The following is a 25408-nucleotide window of genomic DNA, read 5'->3' on the forward strand; positions in this document are numbered from 1 at the left end:
ATACCTTTTTCAATCCCCTCACTTTCAGTCTGTATGTGTCCCCTAGATCTGAAGTGGTTCTGTTGTAGACAGCATATATATGGATCTTGTTTCTGTATCCATTCAGCCAGTCTATGTCTTTTGTTTGCAATATTTAATTCATTTATGTTTAAGGTAGTTATCGATATGTATGTTCTACTATGTTTCTAGCTTAGTATTATTTAGGTCACAAAGCTAGTTCTAACCACCCATGTGGGTGGTTTTTGGATCTAAAGTTAAGAATTCTTAGGGGAGAGAGACTTTTTTTTCTGTTCCCCACCAAGATCCAAGACGAAGATAGGCATATCTTCTCCTGTGGGATAGTTTTCTTCTTGTTCACCCACTGAGGGCTCTGCGATTGATTCACAGACAGACACCCAAGTTTGCACTGTGCTTTAGCTCTAGGCTTTCTCTCCAGTAACCATATTGCCAGAAATGAAATTGTCTCTTTTATGTTCCTCCTGTGTTTTTACTCCTTCTGCTTAGCTTCATTCACCTAACTTAACCTACAGCCAACAAATGAATCTATCATTTCATTAACTAAAGCAGTAAAATTTTAATAGCTATTTATTAACTTTAAGCTATAAAAACAATCATATTTGGTTGGTAGTCCTACCCATAATTACGTGTTCCTCTACAACTCTTTATCAGCTAAAATTGTACGCACATTTCTTTTTCTAGTAACTAACCAGATCACCGAATATCATTCAGTATGATCATATAAGCTGATTTAATTAATATCTGCCATTGTTAATTACCTACATTTAGTTAGGAACTTTTGCTTTTTCACTTCTTTGTTCATTCATACAACAAAAATTTATTAAATACCTACTATGTGCCAGTCTATTCCTAAAATAAAACTTCAAATGCTCAGTCTATGCTATATTCAAGGAGCTGTGAAAAGAAAACAGTACATGGTACATGAAATGCTTAATAGTTTTTTTTTTTATTGGAGTATAATTGCTTTACAGTGTTGTTAATTTTTGCTGTACAATGAAGTGAATCAGCTATATGTATATATATATATATATATATATATATCCCCTCACTCTTGGGCCTCCCTCCCCCACCCCCCCATCCCACCCATCTCGGTCATCACAGAACACCAAGCTGAGCTCCCTGTGCTAGGTTCCCAAAATCTTAATGTTAATTTTCTGCTACGTGCCTACATATAAATATCAGTTCTTTAAGCATAGGAAGCTTTAATCTTATTCATATAAATGACAGAAAACTAGCTAAATAATCATTTTTGCTTATCTACTTAAATGAGTGATACGACATTCAGTGATTTTTTTCAAGATTACAACATAACCTGAATAATATGTGGCATTAGATCATAGAACCAATAGAAATAGCAAGAGCTTTTTTTTTTTGATTCCCTTTGCTTTTGAAATGAATTAAGCTTGAATGAGTGGAGTAAATTATTCTTCAGACTACATCTGAGATTAAGGATGGCAGACATTCCCATTTATAATATTAAAAAGAATGCTCAGTTTAGAAAACTGGGAAGGACTGAAATAAAGCAAGCAAGATAGTTCAAGAAGGTTTTTTTTTCACACAAACCAATAACTCCATTGTATTAGTAAAATAATTTCATTTAATTAGAGTTAAGAACTTGAAAAGTGTCACAGAAAAATCTACCCCAAACACCAAATTACAATGATAAAATAACATCACCCTAAACAGAAATTTATAAATTTCATAAAGCACCAGAGAGTACATTTTATGTTATATTCATCCATAATAATATTTGAGTAAATATTCATTCTTCTTGTATCTGCCTAACGTGTTTGATGTTTTCAGAAAATGTCATTACGACACTAAATAAACAGTTATGACAAACTAAAGCACAAAAAAATATATTAAGAGATTTGACTGAAGAATCTGCGAACGTTCATACTTTCTAGCAGGCTTTCAAACACACTAGTTGAAGTGCAATCTCTCTGTAACCCAAAGTGACTGGAAATATATTAGACCATACCATTCTTACCTCAGAGGGAAAAGGGAAGTTAATACATCTGATCAGTAGCTTTAGTTTATTCCTTCTAAAACCTTGTAAAAATGTTAATTTTGTAACTTATACTAAGTAAAATTTTCCTGTTGCATGTATTCCCTTAACATTTAAAAATATTTTCTGACAATGGAATCAACATAATTTTGGAATATGTTATTAATAAGAAAATATTAATAGAATTAATGAGGGGCCAGACCAGTATCCTTTGTACTTTCTTGACAATTCATTACAGCATCAAAAAACAAAGTAGAAAGAAATAAAATACTCACACATGGGCAAGGCTTGACAGCATCACTAGGAAAACATCCAACCTCTCCAGATGTTAAATTTCTACCCTAAATTAGAAAAAAAGATGCTAGTGTTGAGAACAAATTTACTATAATGATGATCCCATAGCAGTAGATGCATAATGTTTTCGGTAGGGATCCTCAGAATTACTTCCACATTGTATGCAGTCTTAAGCATTAACTGACTATGGCTCAGGAAAGGAAGCATAAGCAGAAAGGTTTTAAAATTGTTAAACTTTACATATGGCTTCAGAACACGATTATAAAATAAGAATTCAAGTTTGACTTTCCAATCTACCATTTAATTTTGTTAACTTCACACCCTTCAATCCTATAACAGAGCTAATGGCATACTGTATCTTTCAAATTTATATTCATAAATACAAGTAGATCACATTGGTTTTGTGTAAGCTCATAATTAATTAGGATATTGGTATCCCTAACAGAACTCATGAGAATGTTCCTCCAACAGGGTGAGACATTTCAAGACATGTGGAAATGGAAAACAGAGCATAATATGACATTTTAGATGATTTTCAAACTTAGGAGAAAGAAACAGCATATTGATTAAGGGAAGGGGAGAGTTAAGATGTTGGAGGAAAGGATTAGGACCCAAAACGCCATTGTAAATGAGAAAAGAGGGAAGAAATTAACAATAAGAAAAGAATTTATTCTTGGGGACATTTAGTCAAATTCCTCTTTAAAACAATCTCATGACACAATTGTTTCCCTTTTCTAGAAAGAAACTGTACTCAAACCATACTGCAACAATAAGAACATGTAATTTAAAAGTTCTTGTGAGATTGTTTCTCCTTGTCCAGATATTGGGCTTGTTTTTATTTGCTATTTAACCATTGCTTGCTTCTCAGTAGCTCAGATGAATAAGTTGCATTATAATTGGATGCTACATGCTCTATTATTTTTGACAAAGAGAGTAACAAAAACCGATCAGAAAACATCTCCCTCTTGAAGTAGTATCGCTTTGTTCCCACAGATCTTGACTATGAGTTTGTGGAGGAAATTTTAAAAAGTGGGAATCTAGAATTCAAGACAATGATGAGGAGGAAGGAGGAAAAAAGGGAAGACAGGGGAGGGGAGAGTGGGAGAGAGAGAGAAGGTAAGTGGAGCAGAAAAGGGGGAAGCATCATAGGTATGGGGAAAGGGGGGACAAAAGAGAAGAGGAAAGGGTGGGGTTAGGCTAGGAGATCAATTACATAACCAAGCAAGGAGAAGATAATAATTTTGGCCAGTTTCTCAAACCACATTGCACTTGCATATTAGGGAAAAGGTAAGTAAACAAGTGGGGCATTCATTCATTTAGTCAACAAATACAGTTATCTCATGTTTGGTTAGACACTGAGAAAAATGCAAAAATTCATAAAACAGTTGTTTTCCCCTATATTTTCAGAAGATATGTATACACCTAATTATAATATAGAGTAGAAAGGGCTAAATACTGAAAGAGGTACAGGAGATGCTATGGAAATTCAAAAGCTAAACTGAGTATTGGGGGTTTGCCTGAAAACTACATGGAAGACGGGGCACATGAATGTAAAATGTGCAGGGTTTAAACAAATAGAGATGGAAATGGAGAACATTCTGAAAACAAAATACATCATGAGAAAGGCATGGGGCTAGGAAATTACAGGATGTGCATGGGAAATGCAAATCGTTCCCTTTCAGTAGAGTCTAATAATGAGTGAGTAACATTTACTGTACCCCTAACTGTATGCTAGACACTGCCCTGAGTGTTTCATTTAGTCCTTAAAATAATCTTTTTGGTAGGTCCAACTACTATCCCTATTTTAAAGGTGAGAAAAATGAGACATAGAGGAGTTAAATGATTTGCCCATGATCACAGAGCCAGTGACAGAACCAGAATTCAAATTCAATTGTTCTACCTTCACAGCTTTGCACTGCTTCTCGCTACAGTGTAAGACTCATAAAGGGAGACAGTAGAAAGAAAGCTAAAAGGTACTAAGGAACCAGTCTGACAGTGATATCTGAATTTATCATTGGCCATGGGGTTTCAATAAAGGGGTTATATTATATTTTAGAAGAACTGACCTGGCATCAGTATGCAAGCTGGCTTATAGATGGGCATGACTTTGTAGGTGAGAATAACATTAAAGAAATGGTGTCATAGAAAGGGAAGGAGGCCTGGAGGAGGGGAAACAGGTGCTAGAGACATCATTTAACTATAGTGTTTGGGACCTGCCTATGGATTAGATACAGGAAGAGAAGACTATGGGAGTTAAAGATTGGGGGAAAAGTCAAGAATGGAGGTGATCCATCCAGATACACAGATTTAGATGGCAGTCATATAGAGGGGAAACTTGAAATCATAGGAGCAAGAACGTGGAAGGAAATGTAGACAGGAGAAAACAGCACTTAGAGAAATTAGTCTAATTAGAAGGCAGGAAGGAACCACCAGGAAGGAGGAGAATCAGACACTAGAGTGTGATGGCAGCACAGTAACTATAAGGTTTGAATGAAATGTTCCTTTCATTCAACTGTATTTACTGAGTGCTTTTTGGTGCTTTATTTTAAGCATGACACTGAGATACAAGTAGGTAAGTATAATATTTGGGGACTATATGACTAGCTAGACCCTTATATAAATATAAATGCACCGTGATGCTACCTGAGTAGAAAATATAAGGGTGTGCAGGTGGGAACCATGTACTGACCAAGGCTCATAAGCAAAAAGGATAAGGGTGATTGTTTTAAAGTAAAATAAGACCTCTGAGAGTACACCAAAAGAGGTAAGTCTGTTTTTCTGGGGAAAGGCCTAAGCAAGAGCTTTATAATGTTTTTTTCAAACCTATATTTGAAGATGTATCAACAAATTGGAAAACTTTGGCAGTTATAAGAACGGTGAACTGTCAATTCCTATTCTTCATCAGCAAAAGAACAAAAGGTCTTACTCTGTTGAATGCAGAGTTCGGAAAAAGCAGTGATATTCTGTGACAGTGCGTTTAACACTACTGGAGAACTCCCAGGAGAAGGAATTTTTCTCACTAAGCAGACTACTAACAACATTCTGAATTTTTTCCTTAATGAAATGCCCTAGCAGTGCAGGCTACATTTCCTTAATGGTCACAGGCATCCCTTAGATGACAAAGAGGTGAGAAAGAATTTAACATGTCTTAACAGACAGATAGATGAATAAAGTTACATTTCCTCACTAATTTCTATGAGATGTCAGTTTCAGCTATGGGAGAAAATATGTGCTATACTTAATGATTTTCCACTTATAAGGCAGTAACCATCCTACAACATTTGAAAGATTAAAAAACAAAGTAGTGTGTAGGTGGGGTGTCTTTGGTTCCCTGGTGGTTGTTTGTGTGCTGTGCATTGATCATTCATTAATACTAATGGGTGGAGCAGCTATCAATCCCCTACCCATGGATGGGACTGCAGACTGTACCTATGAAATCAACCATTTTCGAAGGCAATGATTTTGTGCACTTTATGTGATGATCTATTCATGAAATTTTTACTAACCTTGATAAGAGACATGTAGCTGAATTTCCTTTTTCTTTTCTTTTCCTGTGTGGGCATTTTATTCTGGGTCAGATAATCAACTTATCATTCCTTTTATGCCTATTACAAATGCCAGAGATAGGGAGTCTTCTTTTCGTTATCCTCCTGTCTGATGTTTGTTTTTGTGAGTCCCTTAACATCTTCAAGGTCAACTTGAAAACATTTACAGTTATGTGTCATCTGATGTACCATACAGTGCTATCTTTACATGCATTTAGTCTACAGGGCATTCTCTACATTATGTGATGGGACTTTTGTAAATCTAACAGTACAGTTTGGGTCATTCTTATGAAAATATTCTCTTTGGAAAGTACCTGAGAGAATAGGTTATGGGCTGTATATGGTGAGAAAAGATGCACCTTTATAGCTTTCATTAAATAAATTGGTGCAGACATAAAACAATATTAAATTATAATTCATAAAATAATCTTTTTCCTGAAAAGCAAATTGCTTCCTGTATAAAAATGGATCAAACTGAAAATTGACAACTATCTCTGAGATTCCTGAATGTCCCAAATATAAATGCATATTCAGACACTTATTCCTAACTGACCTTTGGTTATAACGATTTTTCATTTTTCTTCAATAGGAAACTACAGGGAATCATAATGAATTAAAGCTACTTAGAAATGCTGGTAGAAATGATATTTACAATTTACCTATATGGAGAAAAGCATTAATGTATGCTAGAATGGCAGAGCTAAAACTGCATTTTTAAACTCATAAACAAGGATGGCTGAAAATGATAGAAAATATCCTCCAAAAATCTTAATCGTAAATTGCTTGGCTCCTAACTTTGTACAAAGGAGAAAAAATTGCTTTAAGAAAAATACTGTGTCTTTTCCTTGTGGCTCATTTATCCCCTTAATACCACCTGGATTGGAGCTTTAATGCACTCCTGGAATAGCACTGAACAATTTGAAACAGATGTGGAAAGCTGAATGTGAAAGGGACAGATTAATGGTTATTTATGAAAGATTGGAAGTTCTCCCAAGTTACAATGCCCTAAACACTTTCAATGTATGCATGATGGTGCTGTGGAGATTACTAAGCGATTTATCACACATGGGTAAGGGCCAGAGCAACTGTCACTCTGCCCAGTCACTCTCTCACTGTCAGAAATACACAGTCTGCCATGGGGGACGGTGGAGGGGAGATGTACAGGGTGGCCATGAATTATGGGAATACAGGTGAATATACAAATTAATTTACTGAATGGATGGATAGCTTTTAGCAAGCACTACTTTGGGAATTATTCTGACCGGCTTCTTTTTTTTTTTTTTTTAATTCTTCACTTTTTTTGAGTACGTGAAATGGAACCAAAGGACCAGAAAAGGAGAGAAGACCACGACAAAGAACTTGTCTGAAATCGGCCTTTGGTAAGGAATGATCTCTGATCATAGCTGCAGCCACACTGTAACCAGTGTCATCAGTTAGATACACATCAGGGTTAGTTGTTGGAAAACAGAAAAAGGCAGTATCAGACAGCAGGGATGTGGCATCAGAAGAGCTCATTTTCTTCCAAGCTCTGCTATAAAAATCTGTGAAACTGCAGGCAAAGCTCAGTGATAAGGATGAGGACAAGATCTGCCACACAGGCCTCACCAGGGTGTTACAAGGATCAAAGAATTAACGTATGTGAAAGCACTTGGTAAATGCCAAAAAATCCCTATTTTTTTCTACAATATTGCTTTTCGATTTATCTCAATGTTTTTACTTCTAAATTTTCATTTTTTTGGTTGGCCTATTCACATGCCATTAAAATAGAAATACCTGGTTCTGCATATAATCCCACCATCTTCCTTATTTATATTTAGGCAAGTTTGCTAAGCCACAAGTAACAGACTCTCATATGTTTCACCTGAATAGGAATTAATTGCACTGCAGACAGTCCATTTCTTTATCTCAATGCTTTCTTGCTAGTACACAATTTTTTTTCATTGTTAATTGCTTCTTGTATGTTGAGTTAGGTAAGAAACACATTTTTCTACCGGTGAACACCTGAAAATTTGCCAGACATAATTGCATATGGTTATACTGTATGGTCATGACAGTGAATTCCAAAATATTCATGCACACACAGGAACAAAAACATAAACCATGTGCTTTTACCATTTCTCAGTCAAAAGAGAACAGGGTCTTTAACAGGGTCCAATGTATAAACAGTAAACACGAGGTTTTTCAGAAGGCTGTATGAAACTCACATCCTGGTATAGTTCATCTATAGGTAAGTGGCTGTCATAAGCTAAGAATTCTGAATAACTCTAAAAAAACTTGCATCTTGATCTAGGATCTTTGAAATTAAATTTATCTTCACTTTGTAAAGGTTTATAATTGCATCGAGTCATCAAAATATATGATAAAGGCCTCTCTTATATTTGATGATTTTTCCAATGCATACAAAATTGTTTACGTTTACTATTATCTCTGAAATTTTGGCAGACAAAAGTGTCAAAAACTAAAAAAGAAAAGAATTGTGAAATGTACGCTAAGAAAAAACCCACTAAAAAGCCATAGCTGTATTTCTACACTTATTAGATGTGCGATGAATATAACAGCAGAATGAGACTTGAGACTGCAGAATATTTTTCTTGCTACCCAAAAAATATATTTTGTGAGGTTCCTGGATTTCTCCAGCAGGGAGGGAACTCTCTAGTTATAGGTGTCTTGAGGCTTTTTCTCCAGATTCTCAGTGGCTAAGACACTATACTATACACAGTGCAATCTTGAATCAAAATCTTATACCTGATGAAAGAAAAATCAGCAAGCTAAAACCGATCTGCATGTAGGTAAGCCAAATCCTAAGTGGTTACTCAATACAAAATCTGGAAAGAAAAACACAGTTCTGCCACATCTTGGAAGAAATCCTATTTGGGGAGAGGCCACATAGTCCCCAAAATAAATCAGGATTACCAAAGGTCCAAAATATAGATATTTGTTTTTCTGCTTCTAACAATTGATGAACGTTTTCCTATCCTTGGTGATTTTAATTTTAAGTAACCACAAAGGAAGTATTCTGAGTAATAGCACCTTACAGATTATATGCTCATGGCAGCATTAGGCATTTTTAAAGAAATTACTCTTCTACTAAGAACAGAATTAGTATTTTAATGAAAAGTGTACTGGCTTCTTAATATGGATTTCTTAATATTTACACTATGCTAGGTATCAGGAGATTAAAAATGAATAACATGGCTACTATCTTCAAGGATCCCATTCGGATCATGTCTTAACTAGCTTTTGATTTGGTTATTTCCATAGAGTTTTATAGAATTTTGCATCAGAAATAAAACTTTTGTGGTAATATTGATAATTTGTTAGGTATAGAGAATCAGGAGCCCAGTATTCTCTTCCTGGCTTTTAGATCTTCAGTAAGTCATTTAATCATTCTTGGCTTCAATATTCTCACCTGTAAATTGACTTTTTTTTTTTTTTTTTTTTTTTTTTTGCGGTACCCGGGCCTCTCACTGTTGTGGCCTCTCCCATTGTGGAACACAGGCTCCAGATGCGCAGGCTCAACGGCCATGGCTCACGGGCCCAGCCGCTCCACGGCATGTGGGATCTTCCCGGACCGGGGCACGAACCTGTGTCCCCTGCATTGGCAGGCGGACTCTCAACCACTGCGCCACCAGGGAAGCCCTAAAATGACAGACTTTGACCCATGAATTTCTGAGGTCTCTTTTACTACTAAAGTTCTTTGTTTATATGATCATGTTTCCCAAGTCCCTACAGTTCTCTGTTCAGTTACTGTTACTAAGAAATATCTGATCTACAAATTCTTAATTAGGGATACTATGTGTCAATAATTTAATCTGGTTGGACTTATAGAAGAGAAGAACATTTCAGGTCCTTAATAACTTTCATTCTAACTCAGTGTGAAGTCTTCCGTTTTCCAGGGTACACAGGATTGCCTTGTTAGGAATGACATTCCTTCATTCATTCTTTAGGAATTCAGATTACCATGAATAATTAAAATTCAATATATGTTATAATTTGATAAATTATTTGGCCCAAAGCCTTAAGGGTATGCACACGTGCACACTCTATTGAAACCCTTCACAGTATCAAATCAATTGCAGATTGATGGCCCATGGAAGGTATTCTGTGCTTGACACAAACTTGTAGTAATTATGACAGAACATAGCTTATATGGTGGTAAAATAATGGAAGAAAAAGGACCAGAACAGATTTCCTCAGAACTTTTTCCTTAATAACGTTACTCTCTATTTGGAAAAGAGGTAATACTTTACTGTTGGAACTTCTACTTAGACAGCAGAGACTTCATCTAGTTATATTATAACCTACATTTTGCCCTGTCCCAAATGTAGGTTATAATGGGAAACACGGGAAAAGTACCAGTAAGAACTGTTAATCAAAAATGCCTGTCTTGGGCTTCCCTGGTGGCGCAGTGGTTGAGAATCCACCTGCCAATGCAGGGGACACGGGTTCGTGCCCCGGTCCGGGAAGATCCCATGGAGCGGCTGGGCCCATGAGCCATGGCCGCTGAGCCTGCGTGTCCGGAGCCTGTGCTCCGCAACAGGAGAGGCCACAACAGTGAGAGGCCCGCATACCGCGCCCCCCCCCCCACAGACACACAGACACACAGACACACACACACACACACACAGACACACACACACACACACACACACAAAATGCCTGTCTTGAGAGTTAACAATTAGGACCTCACCCACTTTGTCAGGAGGTTTGCCAATTCCCACAATACAGTCTGTACACTTGGAAACATTCCTGCAAACTCAGTTTATGATCTATTCAATCAAAGCCAGTTGGCAGTCACCCAGGGAAAATGATTCTTATAGGCCTTTGCTAATGTCTATTATCTTTCATAATCATCTCCCCCGGGCCTCCCTTGTTCTATTACAGCCACATTCTGCCTTTATCTACTTTCCTGTAATTAGGGACCCTGATTTAGCTCAATATTTTGAGGTAAACACCTGTCAAAATAAAGATCTCATAATTACAGGACATACTTATACCAAATCAACCTCTACTCTTTTCACACAGCTTCCACAATTTCAATTCTGCCTTGGTTTCTCCTAATTTTACACAAGGGATGAGCAAGTGGTGAGAGGCAGTGTAGAAGCCAAGCCAAGGTCACCTGAGGAACACCTTGAAACTGCTCCAGTACTGCCAAAAAAGGTATCGCTGCCATGATAAAAACCAAGTTTCAGATTTCACAAAGAAACGCCCTGGAGTAGGAATCTGACCCAGGAAAAACAGTTCCCAGAGATGTTTACTCTCTGGTTTATAACGCCAAAGCAATGAGTCTTTTGGTATCAGGAATCAAGTTTTCTTAACAAAAGAGATATGATTCTTTCAGAAATATTTCTTTTGTGTTCTGTTTGCCTCTGACGATGATGCAGTCTGACACTCGAATTTTAGATCAGGAGAAAAAATGCATAGTTTTAGAAAATTCTATTGTAGCTAATATTCTTGTGTGATCTAAAAGGAATCAGAAAAGTCTCCTCCTTATTTAGGGCAAAGGAAAAGAATGCTTTGAAGTGATTTGACAACTAAAGTTGCAGGCAGAGATGTTGGGAGGAAAGATCCACTAATTCCTCTCCACTTACCTCCCTTCTTTGGACCTCAGAGGGTGTCTGGGTCAGGTCCTGCGTTATAGGACAGATGGCTTGAGCACAGAAGGTCAACAGTTCCCACAAGTAAGCATACCATTCCCTAGGCAAAGTTTCTTTTCTGTAAACCCCTGTCCCTCTGTTTCCTTCCCACTCTCCTTGAAGTATCTAAGGCCTTCCTGGTCCAAACCTGCTGTGAAGAAAGGGCTCATGATTTTATCCTGTTTATATCAACTATGTCCTTCAGAATTTATCCTTTGTGATTTTATGTCTAATTATGAAGTAAAAAGTTTAATATCTAACTAAAGAAATTTCAAGAATTGGGTGAGCAGAGTGGTCTTCTATGAGCCTGTGTATATTAGCAAGACTCTTCATATTAAATGTGAGGAAGATGAAATTTTAAGTTTTTTAGAAACCAAACTGATACTCATTTTCCCACTTCTGAAAAATGAAGCTCTTTGAAAATCATTAACAATGATCTTTCAATTCAAAATCTTTCAAAATCATTAACAGTTTCTCCTTTTCAATTTTCTTTCAAGTTTACTTCCTATTTCCTATGATTTTTACAACACCAACATGCTTGTGAGTCATTTAAATATTAAAATCCCCATTTTATAGATAATAGAACTTGAGGACACAAGGTTAAATAGCTTTAAGACTATTCTGAGAGAACAAAGATAAATTTAAATCTGACAAGATGAATACTTTCATGGTTTTTCAAATAACAGCATAAAGTGTAATTTGAATTAATAAACAGTGAATTTGAAAACTTGTCAATAACATATGTATTATGGAAATAGGAGCTCTAACCAGTTATTCATTTCAAACCCATGGACTGAATGACTCTTTTATTCTAGGCATTAGAGATGAAGATGTGAAAGCCATGGTTCTTATCTTTCTGGAGTGCTCTAACTGGACAGGGAGACGGATGAATAAACCATTAGGATACAGTATGATGAGTTACAAGATAGAAGACCTTTTGGGTCAGATAAGGTGACCCCCAAATTGAGTCTTGATGGTAAAGAAGGATTTATCTAAGAGAATGTGGGTAGAGGGGAAATTTCAGGCAGAAGGTAAAATATATGTCAGTGACTGAAGGTTTGAGAAAACATGTCTCCTATGAAAAAGATCCCTTCAATTGAACCCTCCAACTTTTTCCAAGTTAGAATGAGAAAAAATGCACCTGTAAAAAAAAAAAAAAATCACCTGGATTGTTTGTTTGAACACGAATAAATATAGCAGTCATGTGGGGAGCAAAAGTTCTTGACAAGGTAAACTAAGACAAGGGTCAACTTGCTGCAGTCACTACCACTGTGTCTTGAGGGCTCAGACGGTGGTAAAGGGGGATTTAATGCCTTGTTGCCCATGGCCAAGTCCAGGGCCAACCCCACCCCTCCCCCACCCCAGGCTCCTTGCCTCAGGACTCCGTGTGGGTAGGAATGCTTCCCTCCTGTTGAGAAGTTCCCTAAGCTCAACTTATTTTCTGACTTTTTATTCTTTCCTTTGAGGCAAAGAGTTAAAAAAATTTAAAAAGCAAATACTTCTACATAAAGCAATGTTTTGTTTCCTGATTATTCTACCAAAACAGAGCTAAACTGCCTTTAAAAAATGTGTTTTCCTTAAAGGTGTAAAAAATTACAAGTGACTCTCCTAAAACAAAGGCAGGATGCTCTAACATATAGAACTAAAGTAGGAGACCAGAAGTCTGGAAGAGAGTCTAATTTTAATTCTGCACAGGCTGTCCTATAGATGGATGATAAATTTGGCCCTTTAAAAAACCACAGTTATAATTTACCTTCTTCATGGAGATTTCTGTGAATTAATCAGAATGCGTGTAAAAACATTTTCACTCCTTAGAATAAAGATCATGTAGATGTATGATTTGTAAGTGTGAAGTATCACAACTATTTTCTAGGTTATTTAACTTTCATTGTGGATAAAAATATATATCGTTGGCACACTGATTACAGTTTACTGCTTACAACCGCCTTTTGGTTCCAATTAGCTTACAAAATTCTCCTCCCTGTGGAACATGTGCGTATTCATAAATGACAATGAAACAAATAAAACCCCGTGATATAGGACACAGGATCCTCATTGTTTCATAAGCTTTATTCTAAGAAGAAAACACATAAAAAAGCACTCTATTGTAATGAAAACCATAGATGGCATGGCAGGATGTTATATTTGCCTGTTTCTCTCTCTTGCCCTCTTTCCCTCTCTAAGTAGAATCTGTATCTTTTCTGGGAAAATAAAGTTTCCAATATGAACAAATCTCTTTAGGCCAGAAGGATATTTTCCTCAGTTACTAAGTCCGTATTACATATTGCAACACGTTTATCATCAGTCCAATGACATGATCAGGATTGTTCCATGTTATACTCAGTAAAAACTGTGCCTTACACCTACACTAGGAAACGTACACTAAATGGCCCATTTCCTATTTTATATTCATTTCACTGGAAGGCAATTTTATAGAACTTTCGAGAAAAGAGAAAGACAAAAGAGACTGGGAAAATGAATCCCTTCAATGCAAAGATTAAACAGAGTACATTTTTACAGCTCAAGTGGCAACTCATTGTTTGAAAGAGGTTATAATGAAAATGCAGATAGCCCACTCCAATAGCATTAGAAATTACTGTTGTTATAATAATAATACAGACTAGACGAATAGCTATTCAAAGAAGGAAAGTTCCTGATAGTAGAGGATAATTTGTATTCTCTAGACATAGAGTATGTAGAAAACATGACAGACTACAATAAAATCCAACTTTCTACACCAATGAGTGAAGTAACTCGCTTGGAAAAAAAGAGGAGGAAACAGTTTAGAAATCATAATTTCTTGAAAATTTCCAAATAAGCCAAAGCACTTAACTAGCGCAAAAGACATTTTTGGAATGCAAATGCAAAGCCACTGTAACAGCCCAATAACAATTCTAGATTAATATCCTCAGGTTTAACTCTAGATATATTTGTAACAATATGATTTACAAAAACTCTTAGTTAAAAACTTAAAATGGAAACCAGCTGCATCACTTTATCCTGAGCTTTGATCATTCCTCAGAGCACTAAGGCCATGAGATTAGAAACCAGTTGTCTTGTTTGTGGCCCTCCCCGGATGAAACACAGTCAGACACATAGTAAGCAATTTATGAGTACTTGCATGGATGAATTGGTGGATCATTCATCCCTAAATTGATGAATGGGTGAATAAATAGAAGCTACTGTTTAACGAGCACTGTGCTAGAACTCTTTCATATATTTATTTTATTCTATATGCATTTTACAGATGATAAAGCTGAGGTGCACAGAGTAAGTAGTCTATAAAGGTTATGCTACTAGATGGCAGAATCAGTAACTAATACTCAGCAAAATGAGCTATAATTTCCTAAATTCTAGCACAGGAAAGAAAAACACTTAACTTGCTTCTCTGGTGCTAATTATGTACAATCTCAAATGAGACCAAACCAATTGAGTAGAGACCAAAGAGAGTTGCTTAAAAACTATCTTCTCAGAAGCAAATGAAAAAGAAAAACTCCCCAATGCAGGAGTCACATCTGTTAGGGTGCAGACCATAAAGCACTCGTCACCTTGAACATGAAAACTGGCACATTAACCTACATGATCCACTGTAAACACACCTACAGACTCACATGATTTCAGAGAATCAAACCAGCAACATTCTTTATACACTTAGACCCAACAAGGAAGAGTTTTGTTCAGAAATTTAAAAAACATGTCACTGTAGATCATGCCACTGAGTAAGTACACATTCAGGCCAGTTTCCTACAGTACTTCCCACATGTACAGCCTGTAAAACAAAAGCTGATTTTATGACGATAGTCTTAAAGTACTGCAAGATCTTAAGTGCCTTTTGAATCAGACAAAACAATTGTATTAAGTTCAGTATGAAGGCTGCAGCAACTATATTTTCAATGTATACAGATTCTTTGAAAATATACCCTTTACTCGATATCTGTCAGAGCCAAAGTACTGAGTTCATTTTAACACCATATTTTGTAGTTTGCTATAAATGACCCAATAGTGACCTGGGGATAATGCCCTAACTCTCATGGAATCTTACCAATTGGATCATCTAGTCAGTGGCTCACATTAAATTTATCTGGGATTGTATACAATCTACTCACACCTGGGCTTAACCCAGACTAACTGTATCCTAATCTCTGGAAGTGGAGTTGTGTGTTGACATTTTACAAGGCACCCCCTCCCAGATGACTCAGAGTTGTGAGCTCTGCTCTGGTCCAGCCCCGCTCTTGTAACAAATGAAGAAATTAAGCCACATAGCGATTAACTGACTTGACCCAGGCATAGAGCTATTTGGCTACAGATGTATGACTTGAATCCAGGTTTTCTCATTCTGCCACTACTCCTTTCAATAAGGCTAGTATCTGTTAGCTAAAAATCCTTTGACTGGCTTAGAGGTACCCATAAGACAATTCTGACCCACGCTATATCCTTGTCAGAAATACCTGATGAACTTGTAACATATCTGGGAAATTCAACTAGCACTAGCTGCCAGCAGGCATGAAGGGTTCTTCTAAAGACAGGCAACCTAATGTCAAACCAATAATTGGAGCTGATAATTGAAGTGTGAGCTATGTCTGAGCAGTGAGTACAGAGCTGATACTCAATACACACTTGCTGAACTGAACTAAATGTGCTAATTGTTTTCCTCTGTTCTAGACATTAGCCTTTCTTGTTCCTATCATATATCATCCCCTCAACAGATATACACACACATTTTGTCATCCAGTGGTTCTCATTTCTCCTGAGAGTTTCCAAAGCCATTATACCGTCATACGAGAAACACCTCATGTTTCCAGGCTGCCAAAATGAAATGACAATAATTTCTTTCTTATAGTCTATAAAGAGAATAGAAGGCAGTACAATTTAGTAAAAGAGTGCTGGGGCTTCCAGTTCGTCACTCTGTCCTAACAAGAAAGAAGCTGAGGGGCTTCCCTGGTGACGCAGTGGTTGAGAGTCCGCCTGCCGATGCAGGGGACACGGGTTCGTGCCCCGGTCCGGGAAGGTCCCACATACCGTGGAGCGGCTGGACCCGTGAGCCATGGCCGCGGAGCCTGTGCTCCGCAACGGGAGAGGCCACAACAGTGAGAGGCCCGCGTAACGCAAAAAAAAAAAGCTGAATGAGCTGAAAAATCAACAACTTTTCTTGGATCCATAAGAGAGGGTAAGGCACAGGACACAAACCTTGGCCCTGAAGACCAGAGAGACAGACAGGCAAACACAGGTAGTCACAGCTTAGAGGAGAAACTCACCAGCAGAAACTACTACAAGACCCAGTGCCTACGCAGCTGCGGGAAAACCTGCACTGTAACTGACAAGTTGCTGGCAGCTTAGTGTCAACAACCCTCAGAGTTAAAAATTCCAGGAGCCCAGTCACTGGGGGAACCCCATCATATTGTAAGACTTACCGTAAGGAGCTCAACCAGATTCCCATGGTAAATATGGGGAATAAAATCCCTCTTAGCTACATGCGGAGGGAGGACAAAAGGCATTCCCCTCTTAACAAGGCCTGCCCTCAGAGGAAACTAGTTAACCAGAGCACAACCTGCTGGGGTATTTTCAGAGCCTACCTGACCTGGGGAAGAAAAAAAACTCAACTCCAGCCCACTCTAGCCATCCTATACCACCTTAGAGGGGAGAAAGAAAACTGAAAACAAAACAAAACCTGTGCATTCATAGGCACAAGCTCACTAATTTTGGGACCTAATCATAGGACTAATATTGCCCCTCCTGCCACACTTCACCACAACACTAAAGGCCTATTTACAGCAGTTCCCTTTACCCAGTACCTCACACCTGGCTACCCAAGAAAAAAATTACAAGACATACCAAAAGGCTACTTAACCTCACAGTGCGTTAGTTTGATCATTTATAAAATGGGGATAATAACAGTATTTTTTATAGAATTTTCATTAGCATCATACGTGTTAATATATGTAAAGCATGCTTAGAACTCTACCTTGTACATAAAAAAGGTATAATGAACATTAGTCATTAGTACTATTGTTGTCATTATTGTCGCAAGAAAGGAATAAATAAGAGGGAACTCTGTTCAGGTCTGCCAGAAACAGGGCTAGGAGTAAGAAGGTAGATGGAACAGGAGAGGCTTCACAGAGAAGGCTCCAGATGAGCTGGAGTAGCAGCAGGAAGGTGTACATGGGAGGGATGGAGGGTACATAGCGTGTGGGCCACCCATGAGAGATGAGGTCAGAGAAGCAGGCGAGGATTGGACACGGATCCTCGGGTTCACAAATACTTCCATTCAGACTAAGAAATGTGAATTCCGTATGGTCGAAGGAAGACCCTGGAAGACTTTAACGAGGAATTATGTAATTCACTGCAATGTGAACTTTGTAATGGTGGGAGGGTAACAGGAAGACAAATTCTGGAGGTGAGGGGACCAGTTAGAAGGTGATCTCAGATGTCAAGCAGCAGCTGATTAGAGTAGAAACTAGGCAGTGACAGTAGAGATGGAGAGGAAGAAATGCATTGAGAGCTAGTCAGAGGATAAAATGAGGCTTATCTGATGACTAAGGAGATGAGGAGGCGGTGAGAGAATGGAAGGAATAGAGAATATACCAAGATGCCAGACTTGAGTGGAGGACGGTGGATGGATTGGATGGTTATGTCATCAGTCAATAAGGATACAGAACATTTGAACAACACTATCAATTACTTGGACTTCACTGGCATTTGTAGGACATCCCACCCCAAAAAGTAGAATACACATTCTTTTCAACTGTACACAGAACATTTCTCAAGATATACCACTTTCTGGGCCATAAAATAATTCTTAATAAATTTAAAATGATTTAAGTCATACAAACTGTTTTCCCTTATGATATGGAATTAAATTAGAAATTAGAAATCCCAAATATTTGGAAACTAAATAACGCACCTCTAAATAACCCATAAGAAGAAAGTGAAAGGGAAATTAGAAAGTATTCTGAACTGACTTAAAATAAAAATACCAAATAAACACACCAAAATTTGGGGGACAGGCGGCAAAAGTAGTGCTTAGAAACTTATAGTGCTAAATGTCTATATTAGAAAAAGAAAGTTCTCAAATCAGCAAGCAAATATTCTACCTTAGAAACTAGAAAAATAAGAGCAAATTAAACCCAAAATAATAGGAAGAAAGGAAGTAATAACCAGACTAGTTCTAGGTACTTTTGCTGTAAGCATTTTTGTTGCAAACATTTTTGTCACATTAACTAACTGGTCATAAAGCAACTTTGCAGAAAAAGATAAAACAACTGGTTGACAGTTTTTGGTTTGACAATTTGGTTTCAACTGGTTGAGATGTGTGAGCATTTCTTCCAGTCAGCAATGTTATTGATGGCTTTATCCAGCTGACAGATGAAGTTGATTTGCCCCAAGATTTGTTTCTTATTTTGAAACACACTGTGTTGGAGGAGAAAGAGGCTGAGGGCCTCGAAGGTGTAGAGTTGAACCCACATTTCCCCTAGAAATTTGTAACGTCTATCAACAGACATGTGACAATATACCAAGAACAAACAACAGTGCAGAGGCTTTCACAACACAATACAAAGTTCAGGTACAAATATGCATCCTAGTGTTTGGAAACTGATACCCCTCTTAATGAAGGAAGAAATTTTAGTGAAAAAGAGAAAGTGTAATGCCAAACAAAGAGACAAATCAATAAACAATATATATACATATAATACTATGAACAAAAGACTTGGGAGATAAGTGCTTAGGGACAACCCACAAAATAAAATCAGTTATTTGTGCAGTACTGTAATGAATCTACTACACATATTTTATTTTTCATTATTTCACCTTTTATGGCAACATTTTTTATGGCAAGACTGCCTTATGGCCAACTAATTATGAGGCAAAAATGCTTGTGGCAAAGATTCTATGGCAAAGATGCTTAAGGCGCAAATACTAGACATAAACCAGACCAGAACAGAAATCTCTGAAATGGGAAACAGAAAAATAATAGAGAGAACCAATGAAACCAAATGCTGGTTCTATGAAAAGAACAACAAAATTCATAACAGTTACAGGCATACCTCATTTTTAGTGTACTTTATTGTGCTTTGCAGATACTGCATTTTTTACAAATTGCAAGTTTGTGGCAACCCTGTGTCAAACAATTCTATCAGCGCCATTTTCCAATAGCATTTGCTCACTTCATGCCTCTGTGTCACATTTTGGTAATTCTCTCAATACTTCAAGCTTTTTCATTATTATTTTATTTGTTATGGTGATCTGTGATCAGTGATCTTTGATGTTACTACTATGACTCACTGAAGGCTCAGATAATAGCATTTTTAGCAATAAAGTATTTTAAAATTAAGGTATGAACTTTTTAAAAGACATAATGCTACTGCACACTTAACAGACTACAGTATAGTGTAAACATAACTTTTATACTCACTGGGAAATTTAAAAGTTTATGTGACTTGCTTTATTGAGGTGGTCTGGAACCAAACCTGCAATATCTCTGAGGTATGCCTGTAGTTAGATTGACCAGAAAAAAGGAGAAGCTGCAGATTTCCAATGTCAGAAAAGAGAGAGATGACACCACAGATTCTACACACAAACTACCAAAGCTCACTCCAAAGAAAACACATGACCTGTATAGCCACATATTTACTAAAGAAATTGAATTTGTAATTGAAAAAAATCTTCTTACAATGGAAACTCCAGGCCTCAGTAGCTTCTTGGTAAATTGTACAAAACAATTCAGGAAGAAATAATAATGCTGATTCTTTCAGAAAATTTATGAGAATAGTTCCCAATTCATTCTTTGAGTATTAACTATTACCAAATCCAGACAAAGACATTAAAAAAAATAAAATAACAACAAAAAGGACAATATATCCTTAACCAACTGGGGTTTATCTCAGGAAAGCTAGATTAGTTTAACATCTGAAAACCAATGTAATTTACCATATTAACAAATTTAAAAAGGAAAACTAATCATTTCTAATGATTCAGAAAGAACATGACAAAATCCAGCATGCATTACTGATACAGATTCCCAGCAAACCAGGACTAGAAGGGAAAGTCCTCAACTTGATAAAGGGCATTTATGAAAAACTAAAGATAACATAATATCTAATGGTAAGGGAGTTAATGCTTTCCCTCTAAGATCAAAAATAAAGCAAGGATGTACCCTCTTACTATCTCCATTTGACATTTTACTGGAGGTCCTGGCCACTGTCACAAGGCAAGAAAAAGACACCAAAGGCATCCAGATTGCAGAGGAAGAAGTAAAACTGTGTTTATACATTGACAACATAATTGTCTAAAAAAAATCTGCTTCGGGCTTCCCTGGTGGCGCAGTGGTTGAGAGTCCGCCTGCCAATGCAGGGGACACGGGTTCGTGCCCCGGTCCGGGAAGATCCCACATGCCGCAGAGCGGCTGGGCCCGTGAGCCATGGCCGCTGAGCCTGTGCATCCGGAGCCTGCGCTCCGCAATGGGAGAGGCCACAGCAGTGAGAGGCCCGCGTACCACAAAAAAAAAAAAAAAAAAAAAAAAAAAAAAAAAAAAAAATCTGCTTCAATCTATAGAAAAAAGCTACTAGAACTACTATGTGAGTTCAACAAGGTTTCAGGATAAAAGATCAATTTACAAAAATCAATTTATTTCTATATACTAGCAATAAACAGTAGAAATTGAAAATTTAAAACTACCATTTACAGTAGCATCAAAATGAAATATGGGGTTGTGCTATCAGATTGATCTAAGATGGCAACTTGGAACCGGAAACCAAACCTACTCCTAATCCCCCACCTACAGAAGAAGAGAAAACAAAATCTAATCAGGAGGTTGATAACCCAGAACACTATATTAAACATCCTTTACAGAACAGATGGGCACTCTGGTTTTTTAAAAATGATAAAAGCAAAACTTGGCAAGCAAACCTTCGGCTGATCTCTAAGTTTGATACTGTTGAAGACTTTTGGGCTCTGTACAACCATATCCAGTTGTCTAGTAATTTAATGCCTGGCTGTGACTACTCACTTTTTAAGGATGGTATTGAGCCTATGTGGGAAAATGAGAAAAACAAACGAGGAGGACGATGGCTAATTACATTGAACAAACAGCAGAGACGAAGTAACCTCGATCGCTTTTGGCTAGAGACACTGCTGTGCCTTATTGGAGAGTCTTTTGATGACTACCAGTGATGATGTATGTGGAGCTGTGGTTAATGTTAGAGCTAAAGGTGATAAAATAGCAATATGGACTACTGAATGTGAAAACAGAGAAGCTGTTACACATATAGGGAGGGTATACAAGGAAAGGTTACGACTTCCTCCAAAGATAATGATTGGTTATCAGTCCCATGCAGACACAGCTACTAAGAGCAGCTCCACCACTAAACATAGGTTTGTTGTTTAAGAAGACACCTTCTGAGTATTCTGATAAGAGACTGCGTCAAGCAGTCGAGATTTGGGAGCTGAACCAAAGCCTCTTCAAAAGAAGAGTGGACTGCATTTAAATTTGATTTCCATCTAAATGTTGCTAAGATATAAGAGAAGTCTCATTCGCCTTTGTCTTGTACTTCTGTATTCATATATATATGTATATATAGATATTTTTTTGTCTTTAATTTTGGCTAGAGTGTCCACTATCCCAATCAAAGAATTACAGTACACATTGTCCCCAGAATCCACAAATGTGTTCCTGGCCCACTCTGTAATAGCTTAAATGAATTAATGATTACAAACACATTTGACCCATCTACAATATTAAAGAAAAGAATTTGTATATCTGTATCTTACAAGAGAATGATTCTATTTATGTTCCATTATATGCAGGAGCGTATTTTGCTGGTTTGAAAGAGTATGATGCATACAGTTTTCTAACAATTGTCTTTGTTTCTTTTTACAGCATTGTCTGTGCTGTACTCTTGCTGATGGCTGCTAGATTTTAGTTTATTTCTTTCCCTACTTGATTTCACAATTTGTCCTAGGGTTCTGACCATCCAGTTTCTTTCCTTTTTTTTTTTTTTTTTTACTTAAAAAATTTTATTTCTTAATAATTATACTTTATTTTAATAACTTTATTTTATTTTATCCAACTCTATTTTATCCTCATTCTTTCCTTCTTTCTTTCTTTCTATTTTTTCTCCCTTTTATTCTGAGCTGTGTGGATGAAAGGCTCTTGGTGCTCCAGTCAGGAGTCAGTGCTGTGCCTCTGAGGTGGGAGAGCAGACTTCAGAACACTGGTCCACAAGAGACCTCCCAGCTCTATGTAATATCAAACGGCGAACATCTCCCAGAGATCTCCATCTCAACACCAAGACCCAGCTTCACTCAACGACCAGCAAGCTACAGTGCTGGACACCATATGCCAAACAACTAGCAAGACAGGAACACAGCCACACCCATTAGCAGAGAGGCTGCCTAAAATCATAATAAGGCCACAGAAACCCCAAAACACACCAGCAGACGTGGACCTGCCCACCAGAAAGACAAGATCCAGGCTCATCCACCAGAATACAGGCACTAGTCCCCTCCATCAGGAAACCTACACAACCCACTGAACCAACCTTAGCCACTGGGGACAGACACCAAAAAAAACGGGAACTACGAATCTGCAGCCTGCGAAAAGGAGACCCCAAACAGTAAGATAAGCAAAATGAAAACACAGAAAAAAAACACACAGCAGATGAAGGAGCAAGGTAAAAACCCACCAGACCTAACAAATGAAGAGGAAACAGGCAATCTACCTGAAAAAGAATTCACAGTACTGATAGTAAAGATGATCCAAAATCTTGGAAACAGAATGGAGAACATACAAGAAACGTTTAACAAGGACCTAGAAGAACTAAAGAGGAAACAAGCAATGATGAACACAATAAATGAAATTTAAAAATACTCTAGAAGGGATCAATAGCAGAATAACTGAGGCAGAACAATGGATAAGTGACCTGGAAGATAAAATAGTGGAAATAACTACTGCAGAGCAGAATAAACAAAAAAGAATGAAAAGTACTGAGGACAGTCTCAGAGACCTCTGGGACAACATTAAAAGCACAAACATTTGAATTATAGGGGTCCCAGAAGAAGAAGAGAAAAAGAAAGGGACTGAGAAAATATTTAAAGAGATTATAGTTGAAAACTTCCCTAATATGGGAAAGGAAATAGTCAATCAAGTCCAGGAAGCACAGAGGGTTCCATACAGGATAAATCCAAAGAGAAACACACCAAGACACATTAATCAAACTATCAAAAACTAAATACAAAGAAAAAATATTAAAAGCAGCAAGGGAAAAATAACATACAAGGGAATCCCCATAAGTTTAACAGCTGATCTTTCAGCACAAACTCTGCAAGCCAGAAGGGAGTGACAGGACATATTTAAACAGGTGAAAGGGAAAAACCTACAACAAACATTACCCAGCAAGGGTCACATTCAGATTCGACAGAGAAATTAAAAACTTTACAGACAAGCAAAAGCTAAGAGAATTCAGCACCACCAAACCAGCTTTACAACAAACACTAAAGGAACTTCTCTAGGCAGGAAACACAAGAGAAGAAAAGACCTAAGAAAACAAACCCAAAACAATTAAGAAAATGGTAATAGGAACATACATGTCGATAAATACCTTAAATGTAAATGGATTAAATGCTCCAAACAAAAGACACAGACTGGCTGAATGGATAAAAAAAACAAGACCCGTATATATGCTGTCTACAACAGACCCACTTCAGACCTAGGGACACATACAGACTGAAAGTGAGGGGATGGAAAAAGATATTCCATGCAAATGGAAATCAGAAGAAAGCTGGAGCAGCAATTCTCATATCAGACAAAATAGACTTTAAAATAAAGACTATTACAAGAGACAAAGAAGGACACTACAAAATGATCAAGGGATCGATCCAAGAAGAAGATATAACAACTGTAAATATTTATGCACCCAACATACGAGCACCTCAATACATAAGGCAAATACTAACAGCCATAAAAGGGGAAATCGACAGTAACACAATCATAGTAGGGGACTTTAACACTCCACTTTCACCAATGGACAGATCATCCAAAATGAAAATAAATAAGGAAACACAAGCTTTAAATGATACATTAAACAACATGGACTTAACTGATACTTAGAGGACATTCCATCCCAAAACAACAGAATACACATATTTCTCAAGTGCTCATGGAACATTCTCCAAGATAGATCATATCTTGGGTCACAATCTAGCCTTGGTAAATTTAAGAAAATTGAAATCATATCAAGTATCTTTTCTGACTACAATGCTATGAGACTAGATATCAATTACAGGAAAAGATTTGTAAAAAATATAAGCATGTGTAGGCTAAACAATACACTACTTAATAACGAAGTGATCACTGATGAAATCAAAGAGGAAATCAAAAAATACCTAGCAACACGATGACCCAAACCTGTGGGATGCAACAAAAGCAGTTCTAAGAGGGAAGTTTATAGCAGTACAATCCTACCTTAAGAAACCGGAAACATTTCAAATAAACAACTTAACCTTGCACCTACAGCAATTAGAGAAAGAAGAACAAAAAAGCACCAAAGTTAGCAGAAGGAAAGAAATCATAAAGATCAGATCAGAAATGAAGGAAACAATGGCAAAGATCAATAAAACTAAAAGCTGGTTCTTTGAGAAGATAAACAAAATTGATAAACCATTAGCCAGACTCATCAAGATAAAAAGGGAGAAGACGCAAATCAACAGAATTAGAAATGAAAAAGGAGAAGTAACAACTGATGCTGCAGAAATACAAAGGATTATTAGAGATTACTACAAGCAACTCTATGCCAATAAAATGGACAACCTGGAAGAAATGGACAAATTCTTAGAAAAGCACAACCTTCTGAGACTGAACCAGGAAGAAAGAGAAAATATAAACAGACCAATCACAAGCACTGAAATTGAAACTG

The 25408-nt window shown here is 37.2% G+C and overlaps 1 protein-coding gene and 1 pseudogene across 2 annotated transcripts in view; one reads left to right on the forward strand and one right to left on the reverse strand.

Moving 5' to 3' along the window:
• The window catches only part of VAV3 (vav guanine nucleotide exchange factor 3), a 412985-nt gene that overhangs the window by 48572 nt on the left and 339005 nt on the right, over positions 1-25408 (reverse strand). For both annotated transcript variants that reach the window (XM_067041064.1, XM_067041068.1), the window contains one exon: positions 2302-2367. In XM_067041064.1, coding sequence (XP_066897165.1) covers positions 2302-2367 — 66 coding nt within the window. The remainder of the gene's footprint in view (positions 1-2301; positions 2368-25408) is intronic.
• LOC131765121 (eukaryotic translation initiation factor 4E pseudogene) lies at positions 18088-21962 on the forward strand (annotated as a pseudogene).

Source organism: Kogia breviceps, chromosome 1 (genome assembly GCF_026419965.1).
Source record: "Kogia breviceps isolate mKogBre1 chromosome 1, mKogBre1 haplotype 1, whole genome shotgun sequence".
Classification (NCBI taxonomy): Eukaryota; Metazoa; Chordata; class Mammalia; order Artiodactyla; family Physeteridae; genus Kogia; species Kogia breviceps.